This window comes from Eumetopias jubatus, unplaced genomic scaffold (genome assembly GCF_037043125.1).
Source record: "Eumetopias jubatus isolate StellerSeaLion01/CBP00866 unplaced genomic scaffold, mEumJub1_p1.0 scaffold_11, whole genome shotgun sequence".
In the NCBI taxonomy this organism is placed as follows: Eukaryota; Metazoa; Chordata; class Mammalia; order Carnivora; family Otariidae; genus Eumetopias; species Eumetopias jubatus.
The window spans coordinates 90,937,920-90,960,748 of NW_028274817.1; the positions used below are offsets into that span (position 1 = coordinate 90,937,920).

Sequence of the window (22,829 nt, forward strand, 5' to 3'; positions counted from 1 at the left end):
CATTTATTTTAGTTGTTTAATTTCTCTTAATAAATATCATACTTTTCTCCCTTCAGGTCCTATACATCTTTTTATTAGATTTATTTCTATATTCTTAAAAAACATTTTCTTAAGATTTTATTTATTTATTTGACAGAGAGAGACACAGCGAGAGAGGGAACACAAGCAGGGGGAGTGGGAGAGGGAGAAGCAGGCTCCCCGCCGAGCAGGGAGCCTGATGCGGGGCTCGATCCCAGGACCCTGGGATCATGACCTGAGCCAAAGGCAGATGCCTAATGACTGAGCCACCCAGGCGCCCCTCTTAAAAAAAATTTTTATTAGATTTATTTCTACATTCTTAAAAAAAGTTTATCCCCAAATTTTAAATTTTTTCTTTTGATTTATGAGAATAATTTTGCTAAATTCTGATTAATTCTAATTTTACCTTAGATTATTTTGGATATTCTATATGTGCAGTTTATGCCATCTGCAAATAATGACAGTTTGTTTCTTCTTTTTCAATTCTTACAGATTTTATTTCTTTATCTTGCCCTTACTACACTGCCTGGGACCTCCAGAATAGTGGTGAATATACGTTTTTGGAGTGGGCATTTTCATCTTATTCTTGATCTAAGGGTTTCAGAAAGCTTAAATACATAATTTTATTAAATTTTTGGCATTTATTGAGATTATCCTAATTTTTTCTTCTTTAGTCAGTCTCCGTGTTCAGAATTATATTAATTGAATTCCCAGTGTTAAAACAGTTTTGCATTCCTCTGATAAATCCAACTTGGTCCTGATATAATTTTTATGTATTGCTGGGTTTGATTTGCTGCTGTTTTGTTTGGGTTATTTGCATCTATGTGCACTAGTGAGATTGTCCTCTGATTTTGTCATGCTTTCCTTAATTAGTATCTAGGTTAAGCTAGCTTCATAATATGAACTAGAGACTGTTCCAGCTTCTTACTCATTTTATTTCTCCTCCAAATGTTCAGTAGAACTTGTCAGAAATGCTATCTAAGCCTAGAGTTTTCTATGCCAGAAGGTTTTTTAATTACTGATTCAATTCCGTGAATCAGTAAAGAATTATTCAAGTTTCCTAATTATTTTTGTGTTCACTTTGATGAGTTTTATTTTTCTGGGAAATTTATCAATTTCATATGAATTTTCAAATCTGTGGCATAAAGTTTCAAGTGTCATCTTTTTAATGTCTGCAGGATATGAAATATCTCCTTTTTCATTCTTAATATTGGCAGCTATGTGTGTCCTCTCTTTTTTTTAATCAGTCTTGCCAAAGACTGATCATTTCATAGGGGGCAACTTTTAGCTTTTGCTAATCCTTCTAATATGTTTGTTTTCCATTTCATTAATGTCTATTCTTATTTCCTTCTAATTTGTTTGAGTTTAATTTGATGATCTTTATATAGCTTATGCAGATGGAGCCTGGGTTCATAAATTTTCAGCCTTCTTTCCTAATATATGTATTTACAGCAGTAAATTTCCCTCTAAGCACTACTTTACCTGCATTTTACAAGTTTTGATGTGTTTTATTTTTGTTATTCAGCTTAGGGTGTTATCTTATTTTCTAATGATTTATCCTGAGATCTGTATAATAAAAGTATATTGTTCAGTTTCCAAACATTGGGGATTTTCCAGTTCAGTTTCATTAATCTTTTCAAAGAACCTATTTTTTACTTTGTTCTTGCTCTGTATTGTTTATTTTTACTTCATTAATTTCTTTTTTTCCTTCATTAATTTCTGCTCATTATTTCCTTCTGCCTTCATTGGATTTACTTTACTGTTCTTTTAAAAACTTTATCCTGATAGAATGTCACTTTAACTTTCTTATTTTCTAATATTTTACATCAGTGTTTGTAATATTTCTGTTATATTTCAGTAATTTAAAGTTTAAAAACATACTGTTTTAGCTGCATTCTCGAGGGGTATTTTTGCATTTTTTTTTTAACATTTAGAGCTATTTTTAGTATGCCAAAAATGGTAATACCTGTTTTGTTTTGTTTTTTAAGTAAAGGATAAAACAAAAAATTTTGACTATCCACCTGCTCTTTAACACCCTATTGATACCCAAAAATTTCTCAGTGCATCTGCATACACATATATATGCATATATATATGTTTACACATCTTAATATATTGTGAACATCTTTATTAATAGATACACTTCTACAGCATCATTTTAATGGCAGCATAATATTCTGCCCTGTGGATTTACCACAATTTAACAATTCTCCTATTGTTAGACATTTATTCATATTGTTTCATACTTCTCCCTATTATACGTAGCTATCATAAGCCCCTGGCATTAAAACTTGGCAAATATCCCTGATTATTTCCCTTGGAAGGAAATTATTGGGTCAACGGACATGGCCATTTTTAAGGGTTTTGTCAAGCACTATAAAATTGCCGGGCAGAAAGGTTGTATTGATGTATCAGCAGTGGACTGCTTGATTCAGGAAAAGTTTCTCCAACGCCGAGGGGGTGGGTGTGTGTGGGTGTGTGTGTGTGTGTGTGTGTCCTCTAGCTTCTCCTACTGGAAGATTGGATCTATGCCCCATCTCCTCCTCTCTGCTATTTCTCTATATTTGTGGGTCTAATGATGGCAGCATGCCAGTCTTGAAATGTAATGCCTCAATCCTGCACAATTTTTAGATGTACTTTTAGCATTATTGTTAGAAATATTTTCTAATTTTCAATTTGATTTCTCTTCTGATTCATAGGTTTATTTAGCATACACTTCTCAATTTCCAAGTAAGCATTTGGGGGATTTCCTAGTTACTGTGTTACTTTATTTCTAACATAACTCATTGTGATTATTGTGATTAGGAATCATACTCTGAGTGCTTACAAGCCTTAAAATTTCATTGGCTCTCAGAAAAGCGCTTGTGTGCTTTCTCGAGTTGTAAGCTGAACTAGAGTTTCGTGCATATGTCACATTTGTACTTGAAAGAATGACTAACAGACAAACCACGGTTACTCAAACTTGGGTATGTAGCATACATTTACTCAAAAATGAAGTGAGCCTGCTGCTTCAAGGGAAACCACTCACAGTATTTGTCACCAATGATGAAATTCAGATTTTCAAGGGAAAATTATAATTTGGAAAATTATAATTTTGGAAAACTTGTACCTGCCACCACAAGCTTAACAGCTTCCCAGGACTTAATGTTTCTAATGTAATCAATGGTGATACGAATGAATATGGATTTTTTTTATACCATGTAATGAAATGTGTCAATATTTACAAAATCTGCATGACTCAGTGGACCAGTATTTCTCAGATGACTAATGTGTGATGTTACAAAGTCATGCACAGGTAAAAGAAAGATCCACTCAAAGAACAAGACAGAACAATGGATTATAATTAACACTGTACCAAAAGTTCATTGACACGGTTTCAGAATCCACATTGCAGTTTACCTTTAAGAAACTACCACTTTTTGGGGTGCCCGGATGGTTCAGTTGGTTAAGCATCTGCCTTCAGTTCAGGTCATGATCCCAGGGCCCTGGGATCAAGCCCCATGTCAGGCTGAGCAGGGAGCCTGCTTCTCCTTCTCCACCTGCCTCTCCCCACACTCTGCCCCCATGTGTGCACGTGTGCTCTCTCTCTCTCAAATAAATCTTAGAAAGAAAGAAACTACCACTTTTTGAGTCTTGGGTGCAGTATCAAAGAAGAATATTCTCACATATCTGCAAAGGCTATTAAAATATACCTCCTTCTTCCAATTATATATCTGTGAGGCCAGATTTTCTTCAAACAAATAACATATTGTAACAGATTGAATATAGAAGCAGATACGAGAATCTAGCTGTCTTCTATTAAACCAGAAATCAAAAACGATTTGCAAAGTATCAAACAGTTCTACTCTTCTCACTAAATTTTTGTTTTAGAATAGATACTCTTTTTCATGAAAAAATATTATTTCTGTTAACATGTAATGGGTTTATTGTCATTTTAAAATGTTTTTTACATTTCTGGATTTTAATTTTTAAGGTGGCAAATATTGATAAGACAAAACCTACACAAACACAATATGTTTGGGGTTCTCAATAATCTGTAAGTAGAAAAGAGTCCTGACATCAAAAAGTTAGAGAACTTAGTGGTTGTCCTAGAAATTACAGTATGCCTCCTGACCTCTATGTTATTGTTGTCAAGTATTTTTATTTAAGATCAATCTCTCTTTCTCTCTCTCTCTCTCTCTCTCTCTCTCTCTCACTCTCTCAGAATAGTTATTTTGTTATATGGTCTCGCTGCCTGAAGAGAGAATGAGAAAATAGTTGTTTTGTATAATCATTGTTCGTTTAGATTCACTTACATAGTTACCACATTTTCCGTTTTTCATGCTTCACTGCATCTCTGGAGTTTTCATTCGACTTCATTTTTCCTTCTACCTGAGGAATATTCTTTTGTATTTCCCTTAGGGATAGGTATGCTGCTGGCAAATTCTCTTGGTTTCTTTGCTTATCTGAAAGAAATTTTTTCACCTTTATTCTTTAAGGGGTTTTTTGGTGAGAAGAGAATTTTATTAGGTTGGCAGCTAATTTGATTTAAGATCCCTTTCTACTGTATTCTGGCTTCCACTGTTGCCATTGAGAAGTCAGCCATCAGTCTAATAGTCCATTCTTTTCTTTCACTGTTTTTGAGGTTTTCTATTTTTCTTTGGTTTCCCGCAGTTTTTGCAGATATGTGACTAACTGTGGATTTCTTTACTGCTTGGTGTTTGTTGAGATCTTTAACCATTTCTGGGTTATTAACAGACATTATACTTTCAGTATTGCTTCTGCTCTATTTTCTTTTCACTTTTTTTTATATATTTATCTATCTGTTTATCTATCTATCAGTAATCTGTATACCCATTGTGGGGCTTGAACTCACAACCTAGAGGTCCAGAGTCACATGCTCCACCAAGTGAGCCAGCCAGGTGCCCTTCTTTTCACTTTTGAAACTTCAATAAAAATAGATGCTGCCCTTCTTACTTTTATCCTTTCTTATCCTCACTTTCATATTTTCCATGTTTTGTGTCTCCATGCTTCAATCTGACTACATCTTCTGGTTCACTGATTTTTCTCTTCAACTACCTAATCTGCTTAAGTTCTTAATTTTGGCATTAGATTTTTTTCATTCAGAAATTCCTGTTTGCTTTTTCAAATCTGTGGTGTCACTTTTTATATATATATATATAATTTGTTGATCCTTGCTGACGTTTTTAAGTGGAGCTTTTCACTTCATGGTAGACACTGGGATTTTTCTATGCTACTAATAAGACATACCAGAATATATTCTGTAACCCGCTTTTCAAAATACTACTCTTTATCACCCCAGCGCAGAGCATGGGGTGTCTTATCACGTCCTTAGCCCTTGACAGGCTCCTCTGGGGTAATCCAAAAGAATAGCTCTGTCTCTCCTCTCAAAACACCCTAGCGCAAAAGCAGTTGGACCCTATCAATCTGACATCTCACCCTGTCAGTCTACCTCCCCCATTCTTCAGTTCCCCAAATATGCATCCCGCCCCTTTCGTGGGTGCCTCCTCGTCAGGGCCCGCTGCCTACCCCAAAGGCAGAAGCAGCTCTTGCTCACCTCTTTGAGCTCAAAACCTTTCCCCGTCCTCACTAGATAGTTTTTCACTCACTATACTGTTAATTCTTTGAGCTTTTTAAAAATTTTTTTTTAATTTAATCCAGTTCTGTAGTTGTTTTTGTCACCTTCAGAGGAAATGCTGGTCAGAAAAATTCAGATTTGGTCTGGCCTTTACAGTGTTCCTCAAAGAATAGTTTGCAGATGGGTTCCAATCTACCAACTGTTACCAGTCTATACTGAGGTAAGTACAGAAATTGAGAGCAAACATTTAGAAGCTGTTAGAGCAATTTGACGTTGCTGTGAAATCATAGCATATACTTTTGTATTTTATAAAAGAACCAATTCATAACATACCTGAGGGGGGAAAAAACTGGTCCTTCACCACAGTTAAGTTGAGAAGCACTTCTTCATACAATCAAGTGTGAGTCTGCATACTACAAGCCCCCTCTTTTTCTGCTTTTACTGAAAATACATTGTAGAAGAGGAAAAAACCTTTACCCTCTTTAGGTCAAGTGACTAGGTCTGTGAATTAAACTGACCAACACCAGACTAACAGGAGAAAAGATTTATTTTGTCTGTACACGGCAGGACCAGTGGGGTTGGGGGGCAGCCTCACAGGGAAAAAAAGTGAAAACCACAAAAAGGTAGTTAGACCCAGACATTTAATATACCATTTTAACAAAGAGTAATAAAGTATGAAGAGACTAGACAAGGGAAGAGGGGGGAGTTTGGGTGTCTCAGGTTGGAGCTAAGTTGTGGGAAGGCGACTAAGAAATGTATGGTAAATAAGAGTTGTTTAGTAAAATTTGTTATACAGATCAGAGTAGTTGTCTTCCTAGTATGTGAGAGGGGAACACCTTTACAAAGGGACATTTAAACCCTGTTTTTAGGCAGAGTGGAGGAGAGGAGAGAGTTCTTCCTGTTGTTCCTGTTCCTGCTGTTTTTCAGTTCCCTTCAGCTCAAAATCATCCTATGCCAAAGTAGCATATTTTGGGGTGGCATATTCTGATCCCTTCCACATACGACCAGCCACACATTGTGCCCCAGACCTGTGATCTATTTTATTGGGCATATTTGTTTGGATTTTTTTTAATTATAGAAGTAGTGTATGTTTAAAATTTTTTAAATTCAGACAGACGAAAGGAAGGGACAGCTAAGATCATTCATGATCCCACCACTTTTTACAAGTCAGAGTGAACCTCTCTACATATAGGATAGAAGCGTTCCCCATACCCTTCTAAAGCAGGGTTTCTTCTCCCTCTTATTTTACTCCCTTGGAATATAACCAAGCAAGGAGATTTAGAACACAGTCTTTGAAGCTTTGCAGCCCAAGGCTTAAAACACCTTAAGATGGGAAGGAAAGAGAAAAGCAATAAAAGAAGCCTTACACTTGTTATTAGAAGAATTATCAAATAAAAATTATCAAAGGTTTGTGGCATCAAACTTTTTGTTCAAAGTTGTTATATCCGGATTATATTATGAATATGTATATTTTAAATTTCGGTGATGAGTAAAATGTGTGTGAATAGTATTTTTAGTTTCTCCGTATCTCATAAAATTTAAAACTGATGAATTGCCTCTTTTACTTTAATATCAGTGATAGAAATAACTGATCAAACAGCTTAATAGAAGATTTTTTTCATAGTGATGGCTGACTTTCAGACTAGCTCCTCAAAGAACATGCCTGCATATTTTAAAAAGTTATACAGGTGATTTTGTTTGGTACCTTGGTTATGAACCATTGTATTAAAAAACGTACAGTGGCCAAAAAGATCCCATTTATAAGAGCAACTAAAAGTGTCCTAGGGGAAAAACCCCAGTAATCAATATTTGGAGCCAATATGAAGAAAACCTTAAAACTGCAACTTAGAGACATGAAAGAAAATAGTATATCATGTTCATAGGTGAGAATATGAGAAAAATGTTAATTTCTAGAAGTTAATATATAAATATAATACTGTCTCCACCAAAATATTAAAAATGTTTAGCATTTGACAAACTAATTTTAAAGTTCAGCGGGGAGAAAAAATTCATAAGAAAATATTGACTAAGAATAATAGTGAAATGACTTATTTGTCCAAATATTAAAATACACTATTACAGGGACTCCTGGCTGGCTCAGTCGGTAGAACATGCAACTCTTGATCTCAGGGTCATGTGTTCAAGCCCTGTGTTGGGCGTGGAGCTTACCTAAAAAAAAAATTAAAATAAAAAAACATTACAGTAAAAAAAAAAATGGTATGGTACTAGATACAAGAATAGATGGGTCAGTGGGAAAGAGTAGAAACCTGAAACTACGTGTGTCTGGGCATGTGTAGATACTATCATTTCAAATAGTAGTATTTCAGAGAATGACCAGGGGAAAAAAATGGGCTGATCCATGCTAGTAATTATATTACAGGGCAGTAAGTAATTTCCAGTTGTTTCTCACTGACTGGTTCCTCCTTTAGGCATTGGCCTCTCACCACTTGACTACCTTCTACCCCTAAGACTCCTTTTTTCCCCTCTTACAGGTCCCTCCAAAAAATCTTCCTCCAGCTCTCAGGAGGGCTCCCAGACTCTTACTGCTTGGCGGTACAATCAGTCCACCTCTCCTTTGCCTAACTCTTCTCTCATCTGAGCTGAACAGTGCTCATCCTCACATTTCACAATTAAAAAGGAAACCGCCTAAGCAAAAACTATAATTCCATCACTGTCAGGGGTCTTTTAGTGCTCCTAGATGAAGCAACCAGCTTAAACTGCAGCCTGCTTTAAAAATGGGATTTTTTTCCCCTCCCCCCAGTACAAAGAAATGAAAAGTATTCACCCTCTGGTAATCAAGGAAATGCAAATTAAAGCAATTGTGACTTTTTTCCCCTTCTATCTGGCAAAGATTCAAAAGGAATAGTCATCCTAGTGGAGGTGAGGTGGAGAGGAAAGGACACTTCCACAATTAGTGGGGGCAGGAATACTATGTTAACTTTTCACCAGGAGTGTATCAGAAGTGTTATTGTATGTGCCCCTTGACATATAGGACAAGTACAACTCCGCTTATAGGACTTTTACTCTAACAGGTGATCAGGATTGTTCACGAAATGTGTGAGCATGTTCATTCAGGCTTTATTTCTGATGGTGGAAAATGGTCACCACCATTCTTCAGAGTAGACTAAGCCATCACGAAGATCATTTTATGCAGAAGAATCTTATTTGACATTGGAAGATGTTCATTAGCTGTGAATTGGAAACCAGGCAAATGTTGTAAAGCCTTGTATAAACGTGACAGTATTTTCATTTATCTAAAACCACACCAAGTTTTAAATAATAGTCAATTATTCATTAATATTTACTGTGTGCTTAGTCTTCTGCTGGGTATCGGGTGAGAGTATTTTGAAAGTATAAAACATACTCGTTCTTTAGGGCTCTACACTATTATTGAACTGTTGAGCTTGAATATGTGCATTTGCTCCTTGCACACCCAGCAGGTGTAGCTGTAGATAATGGGAAGAGCATTGAATATAGATACAGATTTGAATCCTGTCCCTGTCACATACTTGTCTACTTAGACAAATTATTTGAGAATGAGAAGGATGCTGACATCATGGGGTGACTGTAAGAATGGAGATATAACAAGGAATGTTTCCCAGTGATGCTTGGTGAATAATATTAGTAATGATGATTTATTACTAATGCCTAATTACTAATTATAGTAATAGTAATGAATAGTTTTTCTACTTTCCCTTCTAGAAGTCTCTATCTTTTCAGGGTAATACCTATAGCAGGTATACTGCAGTGTGAGCTCCTGAATAAGTGAATGAGTAAAATACTGGATTTGAAAACATTTCATAAGCCTGAAAGCATTATGAAGTTGTTGGCTAACTATTAGTATTTGAATAATTTCATTAATAGATATAATCTGGCAAAGTTTTATATATATGTATGTAAATGCTAAATGTGTGTAAGTGCCAAATACTATGATATGGGCATATAGGGTTGTTATAGAATTTAAGCAAATGAAAGCCTTAATGTGGCTGGTAATCCACTGAGGGGACTCTCTGGGAAGGGTGGGATTGGAATGGGACCTTGGATTAAGGTAGGTTTTGAATATGAAGAGCAATATACGAAGAAGCATGTGACAAAAAAGGAAACAGTGTGTTCAGGGAATAGTAATAAGTCTAGCCTGCATAGAGAGTGAGGTATCCTTGAAGAGCCATTAGATAGGATAGGTGGAAGAGGCAAGGTGGGGCCGACACAACAGAGGCCTTACCGATCTGCTGAGAAATAGAAAAGAACTATTTTTAAGTTTGGGGCAAGATAGTACCATTCTGCCACCAACACATCAGGGTGTTAGAATATGTTTGTAGCAATTGACTTTGGTAATTGAAGTGTAAGCAAAAATAAATTATGATTTAGCTACTTTTTTTCCCCTCAACAGTATATAGCCTGAATTCCCATTTAGCAGTGATAAGTATAGTGAAATATTTTAGAATCCTTGTTGGATTCTTAAAATATTACACAACGTGACTAGGTACCGATAATTTTGGAACTTGACTCAAAAATATGCTCACAACCCCCAGCATTGCCCTTTTCTGAGACTTTTTGTTACGATAACTTAAAGGAAATTTATGGTCACTTTTCTACAGCTTACATTATTTGATGCTACCATTTGCTTGTTCTTTGTATTTCTTTCCACGTAGATTTTCGGTGTTCAGATGGTTATAACATTCTTTATAATTTGTCTATTTTTCGTTGAAAGAAAGGAGATTTAAATAACTTATTAGAATCATTAGCTGTAAGCCAACTAATAACTTCATTACAGCGTATTCATTTTCAGTGTTTTCTTCCTGGAATTTCCTCTTAACATTCTTTTTCACGTTTCTCCACAGTATGGATGGAGCAGATCTGTGTTTTGAAATCGTAAAGCGAGCTGACGCTGGTTTTGTATACAGTGAAGCTGTAGCCAGGTACGTCATTCGTATGGACTCCTCAGAGGTCAAGGTGGAAATAAAAGAAGGAAATGACAAATGACACGAAGTGACCTGCCTTTTTGAACTGATGATGAGCATACTGCCACTCTTGCCTACAAGGAGCCATGTCTGTTTTAGTGTGCGTTAGTGGAACCGAAGTAGCGACTGGAAATGCAAGATATGGAACAATGCATTTATCTATTAATACGGGTTTACAGCTTAACATAGTACTGCTGTCTTTCCCATTTCTGATGACTTTTGTTCAAAGAGGAATTTGATAGCTCAAGAACTATGAAGAATCAAATTTGGGGTTTTTTTGTGTGTTCGATCTTTATTTTGGGCAGATGTGTCTTATTAGTTCTTCATTTGCCTTTTAGTGATAGCAAACTGTTATGTGGCCAATTAATCTGACGAAATGCACAGAACAGTAGAAGCACAGTTTTCCTGCTAAATATATTTGCTTCAGGCCAGTGTGTGATTCCCAAGCGAATGGTGGCCATTGTTCTAAGTCAAGTTGTTGTAAGGAACTAATGGCTCAAAATAAGGAGTAAAGTTGAAAAATTACAGGAGCCATGCACAGGCCACTTGCTTATAGATTTAGAGCAATATAGCTTTCTGCTTTGGTGGCATTCAATCGTATCATAAACACCCACTTCAGTGGGTTGCCTTTTTAATACATGGGGTCTCCTCAGTCACCAACCATAATATGTCGAAGGATTCAAACCCGCAACTCTAGTGGGGTTTTTTTTTTTAATCCCATTTTTCTATTAGTTTTGACTTTGTGTTACAATTTAAAATTTTTATTCTGTATTGTGCTTCAGAATTTAAAAGCATTCTTTAATACCAAAATAGTCAATGCTGTCTTGATTTTTCTTATGATACAGTGGTAAACCACTTTATCCAACTAAATTAAACTGTCAGACCCTTGTGCATTTTTGTTCATATTTACTTCTTCAAGAATTTGAGGCTACCTGCCTTTTGAACTTTCCCACATTGATCTCTTTCAACAACATCATCATCAAATAGGGAAAACTAAAAATTCTGGATGTTGATTTTTATAGAACAGTGAAGCTTGAGGAAGGAAGGAGGACTTTTTTCCTTTTGAACCACAATAACGCTTGGGTACTTGGTGCATGTGCTGTTGGGGTTGATGTTAAGCAGTACCACTTTTACTCTGTTCCCCACTTGTCTGTATGGCTTTTCCTCAACTTTGAGCCTGTCTGTGCCACTGGCCTGGGCATCAGGATAGGGAGAATAGTCACATGTAGAGGTGATACCATACAGTGAAACGAAAGAAGCTTTCCAGAATGGTCCAGTAAAGCATAGCCTCAGGACCAGTCGGCAGCACTGCAGAGAGAGAAATTTGGCACAATTTATTAAAGGCCCTTCCTAAAAAATGACAAAATGCAGGGAGGGGCATCCTCAGAAAGTAGTATTAGGTATGTACCTTTTTGCAGAGGATCAGTGACCATACAACAAGGGCATGTAGAGCCTTCCTTGGGCTGTAGAGCATTCAACCAGATGACTTCCAACCTGCCCTCCTCCTCCTCTGATTCTGTGATTCATCGTTGGGAAATTTAGCTTGCATCAGTATTCTAGTGAGATCAACTGCAAGAAGACTCCGAGGCACCAAATAATCAAATTGATAATGTTTTTCTTCAACTAGCTGAGCTTCAAGAGAAGCAGCAAAGCATGGCATAAAATAAAACTGCATACAGTCCTTATAACCCAATTAGTGATTACCTCTGTTCTTTCAGGGGCGATGAGTTGTGGAGTGTGCTAACATACAGAATCAGATTATCAAATCAGACAGTTACAAATCAGAGCGGTCTTCTTACCTATACCAAGCTTTACTAAATAATTACAGGGATACAGGCAATCAAAAGGCTCAGCTGAAACAGAGAAGTCTGGGTTATCAAGGGCAGCTTCCCACATCAGAAATGCTCCTGTGGCCCAGAGTAGATGAGGTCTCTACATGAGGTTTGTGGGATCCCACACACGGAGGGGAGCATTGCAGTTGCAAGATGTCTCCATTGTATGCCTCAAGGAGTTGTATAGCTTCCATGACCTACTCCAGGAAGCCAGCCATACCTCAAAGATCCTAGATTCTATTTACCATAGGTAATTCTTAGCCCAGGACATCTCTTAAGAACATTTCAGAGAAGGTCTCTTCTGCCTAGCAAGAGCGTTAATTTCTTTACCTAGATTCTCCTCCCCTCTTTTCTTCCACCACCCCAGAAATGCAGGCTTCCATAGGAAGTGAATGGATTGCAGGCCTCAGTTCTTTCCTTCCACTGAGTTGTCCTCATTCTTGATCCTTACAGGAGATAGAGACAAACTTATATATTGCAAAGTTTCTCTGAAAGTATAGGCCACCATGATGATTCATGAAAATGAAGTTTTCTAATTAAAGTTTAGGCAGCAATTCTAGGCAGTGTGGGTGGATTTTTGCTCCTCTCTTTGTTCTGCTTGCACACTGTTCCCAGGCACAGCCTCCCAGAGTCATGACTGGGAGGGTGGAGAAAGATCACTTTAAATCTATAATATCTGGGGAGAAAAAAATTATATCCTCACCCGACACACTCGAGAGATTCTGGTATGCATATGTATTTGGGTCAAATAATTGAGTACTCTGATAATTAGATTAAAAATGCCCATTCATTGAGGTTTTTTTTCTTAATGAGGCTTTGAGATAGGAGTTTTCTTCAGGCTAAAGACATGTAAGTGGCTGTCTTAGTACTATGTATCCAAAGCAGTCCATACTGTAGGTATAAGCTATGTCCACGTTACCTAATTTAAACTTACCCACTATTCTGATGTTCATATCTAGATGCACAAATAGGCTGTTCCTAAACCTTTGACTAAACTTAACAATAATAATAACATTGTAATAATAATAACTTACCCTTTGTAGCATGGTTTAGCGTTTACAAAGCACTTTCACATTTGTCTCTGCCATTTCAGGGGGCCACGTAGCCTTCAAAGCCTGATTTGAGCCAGGAAAGGGCCAAGTTAAGATCCCGTAACTTAAACTTAATTATAGGTTGCGCAGGCCCAGGCAAAGAGTATATGACCACAGCCCCTTTTGTGTGCATTTGCAAAGTAAGAAAAAATTGACACGACGACTAAGGACAGCATGAGCCAAGTTCTCTGCTTTAGAGCCCAGGGGTGGGGAGACAATGATAAGTATAGGAACAACATATGGGGTTGATTTGGGTTTTTTTCCTACCTTTCATTTAAGAAATGGAACCTTCTGATCAATTGTAGTACATGAAGTAATGCACATGCCAAGGAGAGGGACATTCATGTGAGTTTTGATAGTAATGTACCCAAGAGGGAACTTGATGGAAATGCGTCTTAGTTGTATCGCAGGAGTGGGGAAATTTTTTTTTCTTTTTTTGAATCACAAGGATACACACAAGGGCATTTGAAAGCACTGGTTTATTTCGTTTTTATTTAAAGTGTAAGGCATAGAAGAGCTAGAAAGATAAAATTCAATAAATACTATACAATAAATAATGTTGCATATGTTGCATTTCTATGTCATGGCTGGTTGGGAGGGAAAAGGGGAAAATGAAAAAGGACGGGGGATCATCGGAAAACAAAGAGATGAAGGGAATAAAATAGAGGGGAAGAGAGGGTAAGACGGCACTCAACAGAGAGAAATAGCAGAATTAGAGGAAGAAGAACTTGAGAATTAACAGACAGAGGGAAGTCAAAGTAAGCTCTGAAGTAATACTGGATACACGTCTCACTCTCGTCACACCCTGTTGCTAGTTGACCCTGTTAGCACTTTTTAAGGACTGTTCTTTAAAATGCTGACTCCTCCTGTGTTTTTCACCTGGACCTGGTTGGGGCGGGGGGTTGCGGGGAGAACCTCTGCAGCCCCCTGCTGGCCACATGATGAGTCCGACTTCCTAGGATTTCCGCCCAGAACAACTCTGCTTTTGTTAAAAGATGCCCCAGCTAAAACTTGATTACATCACAAAAAGAAATTGTACACATAAAGAGGTTCTTTCCTCTTGTTTGTCCTCAAAGCTAAATGGAAATAAGGCAGAGAGCCAGCCTCTGCTGGCAGATAAAAGACTGCCACTCCTTTAGTCAGAATCCATGGTGTCCCTCTGAGCACTGTTCACTTAATAGCAATCCGCGGTAACTAAGTACAGTTAACCGAGGGTCGGAGACTTGCATCCCCCCTTGCCCCCCGCCCCATGTTTTCAGCTTGAATTTTTCATTTGCGGAGCTATTTTACTTATGAACTGTATGAAATTCTTTTGACTGGGTTATCTTAGGAAATATAGAACACATTATTTCTTCATGAAGCTTATAAACTCATGGGTCTGCCAACTTTTTCATTATTAAGCCTCACCATCCACCAGTCTTGTCTACTCAAATGAAGTGTCCATGGGCAGTGAATATGAAGGTGGGAGTTACAAACTAGGGCCACTGTATATAAAGTTTTAAAAATAAAAAGTTTTTATTACAGTTTCACATTTCTTTTGTTTTTCTACAGTCATTACATGAGACAGATACTAGAAGCTCTACGCTATTGTCATGATAATAACATAATTCACAGGGATGTGAAGGTAAGTCATTTTTATCACTAACTTTAATGTTTATGAAGAGAAACTGATGACACGGATAATCAGAAGTTTTTCTTTAATGTTCTTGTAGAGAGCATCTTAAGGTTAACTTTACTTCCAAATAAACATTTATTTAACTACTTTATATTTGAAGAGTCATACTCATTCTTAACAGGAACACTTTTATCATTTCAGTTTCCTTATTATTAAAATGTACATGTATTCTGAAATTCTTTTATTCCTCTTTTGCCATTATGTGTGTAAGAGAGAAATGAAAAAATCCGACAAATAGGAAGAACCAAACAATATCCTAAGTTAATTGTGGGAGAGGGTTGGTTTATATTGGTTATTTGGTTTATATAGTAAAAGTTCGTCATATACTTATATTTTCGTAGTGTTGCAATACAGAATAGTCACCATTTTTTTGCACATAGTTTTTTAACATAGTCTGAAATCATAATTAAAAACGTAATACAGTTTTGCACCCTTAGGAATGTACATATTACCATTATTCAGTCTTTCTGCCTGTTTGCTCCCAGTATCAAGTTCATGAGAACTGTCAGTCCCTGGCTCATAATGGTGTCAGCCGGAACATGGAGGCAGGCCAGAAAGTAAACCAGTGGGCCTTCCTCCTGATGCCCAGCCCCTTCCAAGGCCCCGAATCGCTAAGAGCCCCTGAGGTCTCTTTAGCCCTAGTGTCCACTTTCTCTCTCTGGTATTTTGTTACTGGCCTCTCTCTAACACACAGCATCTACAGACATGGGGCTCTCCTTCCCTCAAAACATACTATCAGTGGCCTGGCTTCTTCACTGTATTTTAATGGTTAAGAAGATGAAGTAGAGTTTAGTTAAATTGTCTAAAACGTTGGGGAAATTTTAACTAAAATTCTTGTGGTTATAAGCTGAGATAAAGCATGAGCAATTCCAAAACAGTCTAGTGGAATGTTACCATAGCAAATGAAAAAAATCATTGGAGAAACATACACAATACACATTAGTTGTAAAATATCTTACTCTTTTCACATGTGCTGATAGGAAAAGGAAATTATTATTATCAATACTCAGCACTGAACAACCCATTGGATACATTAACACTTTTTTATAAAAGTATTTTTCAGTTATGCAAACAAAGAGAATAAGAAGTGTAAGAAAAATTAAAGGGAAACTGTCAATGATAGCAGGCTGTGTTACTCTTCTGCATTTAATTAATTTAAGAAAATGCATATATAAAGTGTAAAGTATATCTCCTTGTATATGTTATAAAATAGATGAGAAAAATGACATTTTGAAAACTTAAAATATATAAACAGATTCTTAGTCCATATAATAGCACTGCGTTAGAAACACTTTTGCTCAAGAGGCAATTTTATTTTGAATTCTGTTCTTTAAGAGTAATTATATCAATATCATATAATACATAATGATTGACAACATACTGTACTATAATACTTTCAATAATACAGTCAGCTTTTGATTAGTCATGGTATTTGATATGATAATCCCAAACCAAATAAAATCACAAAGTAGTTATATTTGAATGTCATGCTTCAGCTTCTCATTTACCTTCTGATTGATTTATTCAACAAATATTCGAGTGCCTACTTCATGCAGAATGTTGTGCTTGGAGCCCTACAGGTATTATGATGGTGTCAGTAGGGGGATGAGGCAGTGTATCTGTTACCGACGGCTGCGGATCAACACACAGCTAAACTTGGTGACTCCAAACAGCAACTGCCGTTTATTTGCTCACAGTTCTGTAGTTTTGGGCAAAGCTTGATGGGGATTGCTTGATTCTGTTTGACAGACTATGGACTGAGGCAACATGGCTAGCACCCACATAGGCTTCCCTCTTGTGGCATGTCTGCTGAAGGGACCAGAACAGCTAGGAGCTTTCTGGGCCCTCTCTGTAGTCTCTCATTCAGGGTGTTTCCCCCTCCCTCCTTCTTCCCTCTCTCTCTGTCTTCGTGGGGCCGCCTCTCCAGCAGGACGGTGTCTCAGGGCTCCAAACAAGCAAAGGTGGAAGTTGCCAGGCCTCTTGAAGCCTAGGCCAGAAGTTGACACTGTCATGTTCTCTGCATTATGTTAGTCAACAGGTTACAAGACTAGCCTGGATTCAAGAGGTGGAAAAATAGATTGTGCCTTCTCGTTGGAGGTGTGTGTGACATATGTGCACAAGGATAAGAACTTGTCTGTGGCCGTCTTTACAGACAAGCAAAACAAATAATTCTTGTCCAAGGTAGAGGGTGGGAAATAGCATTAAAAGACCCAGCCAGAGAAACTTTATGGAGGTCATGTCTGAGCCTGGTCTTGAGTCATGGGGAAGTTACATGAAGACAAGAGGGCATTTCAAGGAAAGGCTCAAAATTAGTTTTGCATTGGATTTTATTAGTTTCTTATCCCTAAGGCACATACCAAATAATTTTGAGGAAACACCCAGAAATGTGTTGAGGAAGGGAAGATAGAAGTAATTCTCAAACTGCAGGTAAGAAGAAACGTCCCGGCAAAGTATCGTCACCCAGTTGGCAAGTGGACTCAACACAGAGCACACATTAATGTTTAACATTCGTTAAATTTCAGTGCCTGAAATCTGTATGTTTTGTATGGGTAAATGGAATACTCACATTTAGCTAATCAGTAATTTTGAATTTGGGTAGATTTTTCTTAAGACATTCATCCAAAACTATGCATCGAGTGCTTCCTGTGTGGGGGGCACTATTTTAAGAACCAGAGCTCTGTCAATGAACAAAACAGACAGAATCACTGCCCCCATGGAGCAAGCTGACTTTCTAGTTCAGGGAGACCAACCCTAACCAAGAGCATAAGTAAGTCAACTATATAGTAGGATAGGAGGTGAAAGGGACTGCAGGTGAAACAGAGCGGCCTACGGGATAGGGACTGCTTAGAGAAGGGGTTGCAGTTTTAAGCAGGGTGGTCAGAGCAGGCCACATTCAGAAGATGACACCTGAGCAAGGACTCACAGGAGGAGAGAAGGTGGGCTGACTGATATCCAAAGGAAGAGTGTTCCAGGTAAAAGGAACAGCCGGTGCAAAGGCACTAAAGCAGGAGCATAACAGACCTATTTGCAGAATAACAAGGAGGCCAGTGTTCCTGGGGTGAATTGAGCCATGAGGAGAGTAGATAGATAGATGAGGTTAGAGAGGAAAGGAGGGGAGGGCCTTTGACTTCTACTCTGAGAGAAATGAGGATTCCCTGGAGGGTTTTGAACAGACTGTGAACCAGGGGCTCACAGGTGGAAGCAGGGAAACAGGAGATGGTCCTGCCTGGCTGGACTTAGAGTGGTAGCAGTGGAGGGAGTAAAACCGTAGATTCCAGATATATTCTGAAGGTTATGTCAACAGGATTTGCTAATATAACTTTAGTAACTCAGGTAACCCCAAGTTGTTTTATTCAGGACCTTGTCACAGGAGTTCTCCAACGTTGTGGTCATTATAAAACTTTAATGACGGTACATCTCACATGGCTAATAATTTCAAATTCCTATTTGACATGTTGTTAATGTTTGCTAATAAAGCAGCCTTTTAGCTTTTCTTCACGTTCAGATAACCTATGTTCAGTGACTGGCCTGTGTGTAGATTTCTGTATAGGTTTTGGTTTCTGTAGTTTGTTTTTGTCAAAGTTTTCTTTCTTTTCACTTAAAGAAAATACAAGAGCATTGCCCTGTTTTATTCATTTTAGAAGAATTTAGATTACTTAATCATCTGTTTCATCTTGCCAAGAATATTCTCATATTCTCTCCCTTTCTTTCTCTCTCAGAATCCTTGGCACCGATCCCAAAGCATTAGATTTTTCCAAAGATCCTGGCATTTTATTGATTAGTAATACTTTTTTCTTAACCTGATAGGCATTTCTTTTTGAAATCATTATAATTGAGTCTAAAAATGTTTGGTTTGAGTATATGGTACCTCATGACCTGCAGTGGGAACTTGCTTTGAAGAAGCATAAATTGCATAAGAGGCAATTGTGTAAACCTTTGAAATTCAGGGAAGCATATCTTCATTAGTACAGGTTTCTCCCAACTCCAAAATGTCCCACACTAGCGACATTTTGGGTCAGGTACTTTGTTGTGGGAGGCTGGCCTGTGTATTATTGCCTCAACTCAGTGCATATCAGTAGTATTTCCCCTTAGCTGTGACAATCAGAAATGTCTCCAGTCATTGCCAAATGTCCCCGGGGGCACAAAAGTCGCCCCTGGTTAAGACCCACTGTAGAATACTACATTTTTCCCACTGCACCTCCCCACAGGCATTAATTAAGGCATGCATGCTCATTTCTTCCCCCTCCTTCCCTTTTATTCCTTTTTCTTGTGAGAGGATGTGAAAACTTTCATTATGTTTCACATCATTCTCTTTTCTTCCTCTCGCCCCGAAATTAAAAGAACTCTAGAAAGAAATAGTACATTTGCCAAGGTAAATACAGAGCCTGGCTCATTGCCTGCCTTCATTGGCGCTATTAAGCATTAAGAGTCAGTGGGTTTTTCTTGTCTCCCCCAACTCCTGGAGACAGCTTTACATTGCATCACCTGGGCGTGGAGAGACGAAGCATTCTTAGACCTTTCTGTGGCTCTGACATACTGACATCCAATTTTAATAGCTGAAGTTGAAGTTACACCGCTTCTCTAAATGCAAATGGCCATGCGCACAGTCACTTTCTGTTCCGAGTGGGACCTGTGCCCAGGAGGTTTGGGGGCTCGGGCTCGGTGTTTAGTTCTCAGAACTGTGTAAAACCCCATAGCCAGACAGTCATAGACACTCAGCCAGAAGCCTCCACCCAAGCATTTCTGCATGCGCTTCCTTGAAATGGTTTTCCTCCTAACTGGTGAACACGCCTGGCTGCTCTTTGGCCCCCTTCTGTTCTCAGTTCCCCTTTCACCTGACTTTATAAACAGGTGTTCATCACATCACACTAGTTGCCATGGCATTATGGATTTCGTACAGTATTTCTTCCCCTATTGCTCTTGGTTGCTGACATTTCTTCTACGTCTCTTACCCCAACTTCCAAGAAGTCCCTCATGTCGTACAAAGAAATTGAAATTCTCATGAAAATGAAAACACGTTTTTTTTATTCTTTATTATAAGGCACACTGATTCATCTTCTGCATTACTTTTGCAAGGTTGAACATAATGCGCATGTTCAGCTTGAATGTGGGGTTTTAATAATTGTACTTAGAAAAATCTCATGAATTCTAAGATCTTAAATTTATCTTGTGTTTCTAACTGCTATGCTTCTCTTCTCCCACCCCACCCTTCCAAAAAAATCAACTCCTTGATTTAGAGAGGAAAGAATGAGGGGCGCCGGGCTGGCTCAGGGGAGCATGCAGCTCTTGATCTTGGGGTCATGAGTTCAAGCCCCATGTTGGGAGTAGAGATTACTTTAAAAAAAAAATAGGAATGCCTGTGTCTTTTGCTTATTAGATGTGAATTCTTTCGCTGATGCTCTCCTTCTGAGCCAGGGCAGCAAACATGTAATGATAATGGCCAAAGCGTTTTCTCCTGTCAGGCATAAAACCTTTCTAGCTGTCGTAACTCTTCCCACCGATATCAATTCAGTTTGAATTTGGGGGCAGTCAGAGGAAGGTCCATGGCATTGGACTGCAGGGTTGAAATGCTTAGCAAATTACCAGCATCCCTCTGTGCTGCTTTTGTGGTTTGCCGAGCCAGATTTCCTTTCAGCTTGTCTTCCCACATTTGTTCCCAACAACCCCCACCCTGCAGCCTGCAAGGCCAGGGATAGGCTGGGAGAGTCCTTACCAAATAAAGGAGATTGACATCTTCCTCTTCCACCCAGGAAGTAGAAGCTCTTCCAGCTTGAGTAGTCTAACCGTAAGTGTGCTTGTCTAGTCTTAATGGTTGTGTTCCTAATTAGTAGTTTGAAAGCCACCTTAATGAGAGTGTGTATATGGAAAGGAGAAAAGGGAAAACAAACATTTGTCGTGCCTCTTTTCTGTACGGAAGATATAATCTTGTTTGTTGGCCAACGAGCCAAAATTTGGGGCTTCTGGAATTGTGTTTGACTGTAACCCACACATTAAAAACATTGTTTTTCTCAAGTGGTTACCAGAGGGCAGGGGAGTGAGGGAATGGGTGAAATAGGTGAAGGGGGTTAAAAGGTACAAACTTCCAGTTATAAAATAAACTAGTCATGGAGATGAAAAGTACAACATAGGGAATACAGCCAATAATATTGTAGTAACGTTGTGTGGTCACAGATGGTGGCTACACTTACCGTGATGAGCACTGAATAATGTATAGAATTGTCAAATCACTATGCTGTGCACCTGAAACTAATCTAACATAAAACATGACATCGTATGCCAACTATTATAATAAAAATTTTTTGAGCACAGTTTTGCTGAAATCTACACTTTATAAAGGTAATTTAGAAAGTAGTATTTCATATAAAATATTTACCGTGATATTAAGTGGCCACTTTGTCAATTACACAAAAAAGTTCAACATGATTTACAATTACCTGTTCAGGAAAGTGCCTGTGGTGTGAAGGTAAACACAGTGATAATAAGCTCAGGACAGAATTAAAATGGGAGTTTTCTGTCAGAATGAGTAACTTAAAGAGAAATTGCATACCTCTTTTCCTGCCTTTTTTAAATGTAGGAAACTCTACTTTGATAATATTTTGTATCTTTTACTTAAAGTTGTGGCAAGGTGAAGTGATGTTTTTAATAATGATTTTTAGAGGATGTGTATATATATATATATGTTATATAGTGAGATTTAATACTGTATCACTTACGTAAAATGAAAGCAGTGATTGGACACCTCTGTTTACAGCCAGCACTTAGGGAATCACCTAGAGTTCCCAGGTCTGCCTTTGTGTCTGCAAATTAATCCGCCAGAGATCAAATCGCTGCTATGAAAGAATAGATGTACACTGTAAACATTTGAAGCCAGTGTGCATTTTCTTCAGACTTTTTTCTGAACATTTTCTTCTCTCAGTTAAGCATTGAACTATTCTTTTTTAATGAAAATTATGCAGATGTGTTAGAAAAACCTCTAGTGGCATTGAACACATGGCTCTTGGGGAATCTGTACAAGTGTGTTGTTTCTACATTTTTAATTTAGGAACAAAACATGCTGTGAGATTAAAGCCTTGGAAGTGCTATGTGAACTTACTTTAAACTTCTTTCCGAGCATCGAAAAAATGACCACGAAGAGAATAAATGAGTCTTTGGGCAGTCTCTAATGAAGTAACAGGTTACCATTAACATTTATTCAGCTTCAGTTTCATTTAACTGTTTTTGTCTGGTTCTTATCTGAGCAGAGAATGCAAGTGCTATGGGTGTAGAAATTGAAAGCAAACTACTGCTCAAAAGGCGCTTATGATCTTTTTGGGAAAATAAAACACATAAAAAATTTTTTTAATTAGACTGTATATAGCACAGAGTATAGTCCCCATCATTTATCTTCCTGACAAGACTACATGAAAGAAAGAAATGACCGAGAAATGCTTACTGTTTAAATATTTATTTAGGTATTGGAGAAAATTGGGGTGACTTAGCTATGCACTTCAGTTTTTTCATCAGCAAATTGGCATGCTTTATGGTGGTGATGATTAAAATACATGCAAAGCATATGAGCAGAGTGCCTGGCACATAACAATGCTTAGTGAATGACAGCTACTCAGAATAGTAACATCATCTGATTTAATAATAGTAGCTATGAACTACGTAGCATTTTTCCATTCTACAAATGAT

The 22,829-nt window shown here is 37.8% G+C and overlaps 1 protein-coding gene across 4 annotated transcripts in view; it reads left to right on the plus strand.

Moving 5' to 3' along the window:
* Positions 1-22,829, plus strand: part of CASK (calcium/calmodulin dependent serine protein kinase) — a 354,818-nt gene that overhangs the window by 159,080 nt on the left and 172,909 nt on the right. For all 4 annotated transcript variants that reach the window (XM_028113495.2, XM_028113492.2, XM_028113493.2 and 1 more), the window contains exons 4-5: positions 10,438-10,515; positions 15,032-15,104. In XM_028113495.2, coding sequence (XP_027969296.1) covers positions 10,438-10,515; positions 15,032-15,104 — 151 coding nt within the window. The remainder of the gene's footprint in view (positions 1-10,437; positions 10,516-15,031; positions 15,105-22,829) is intronic.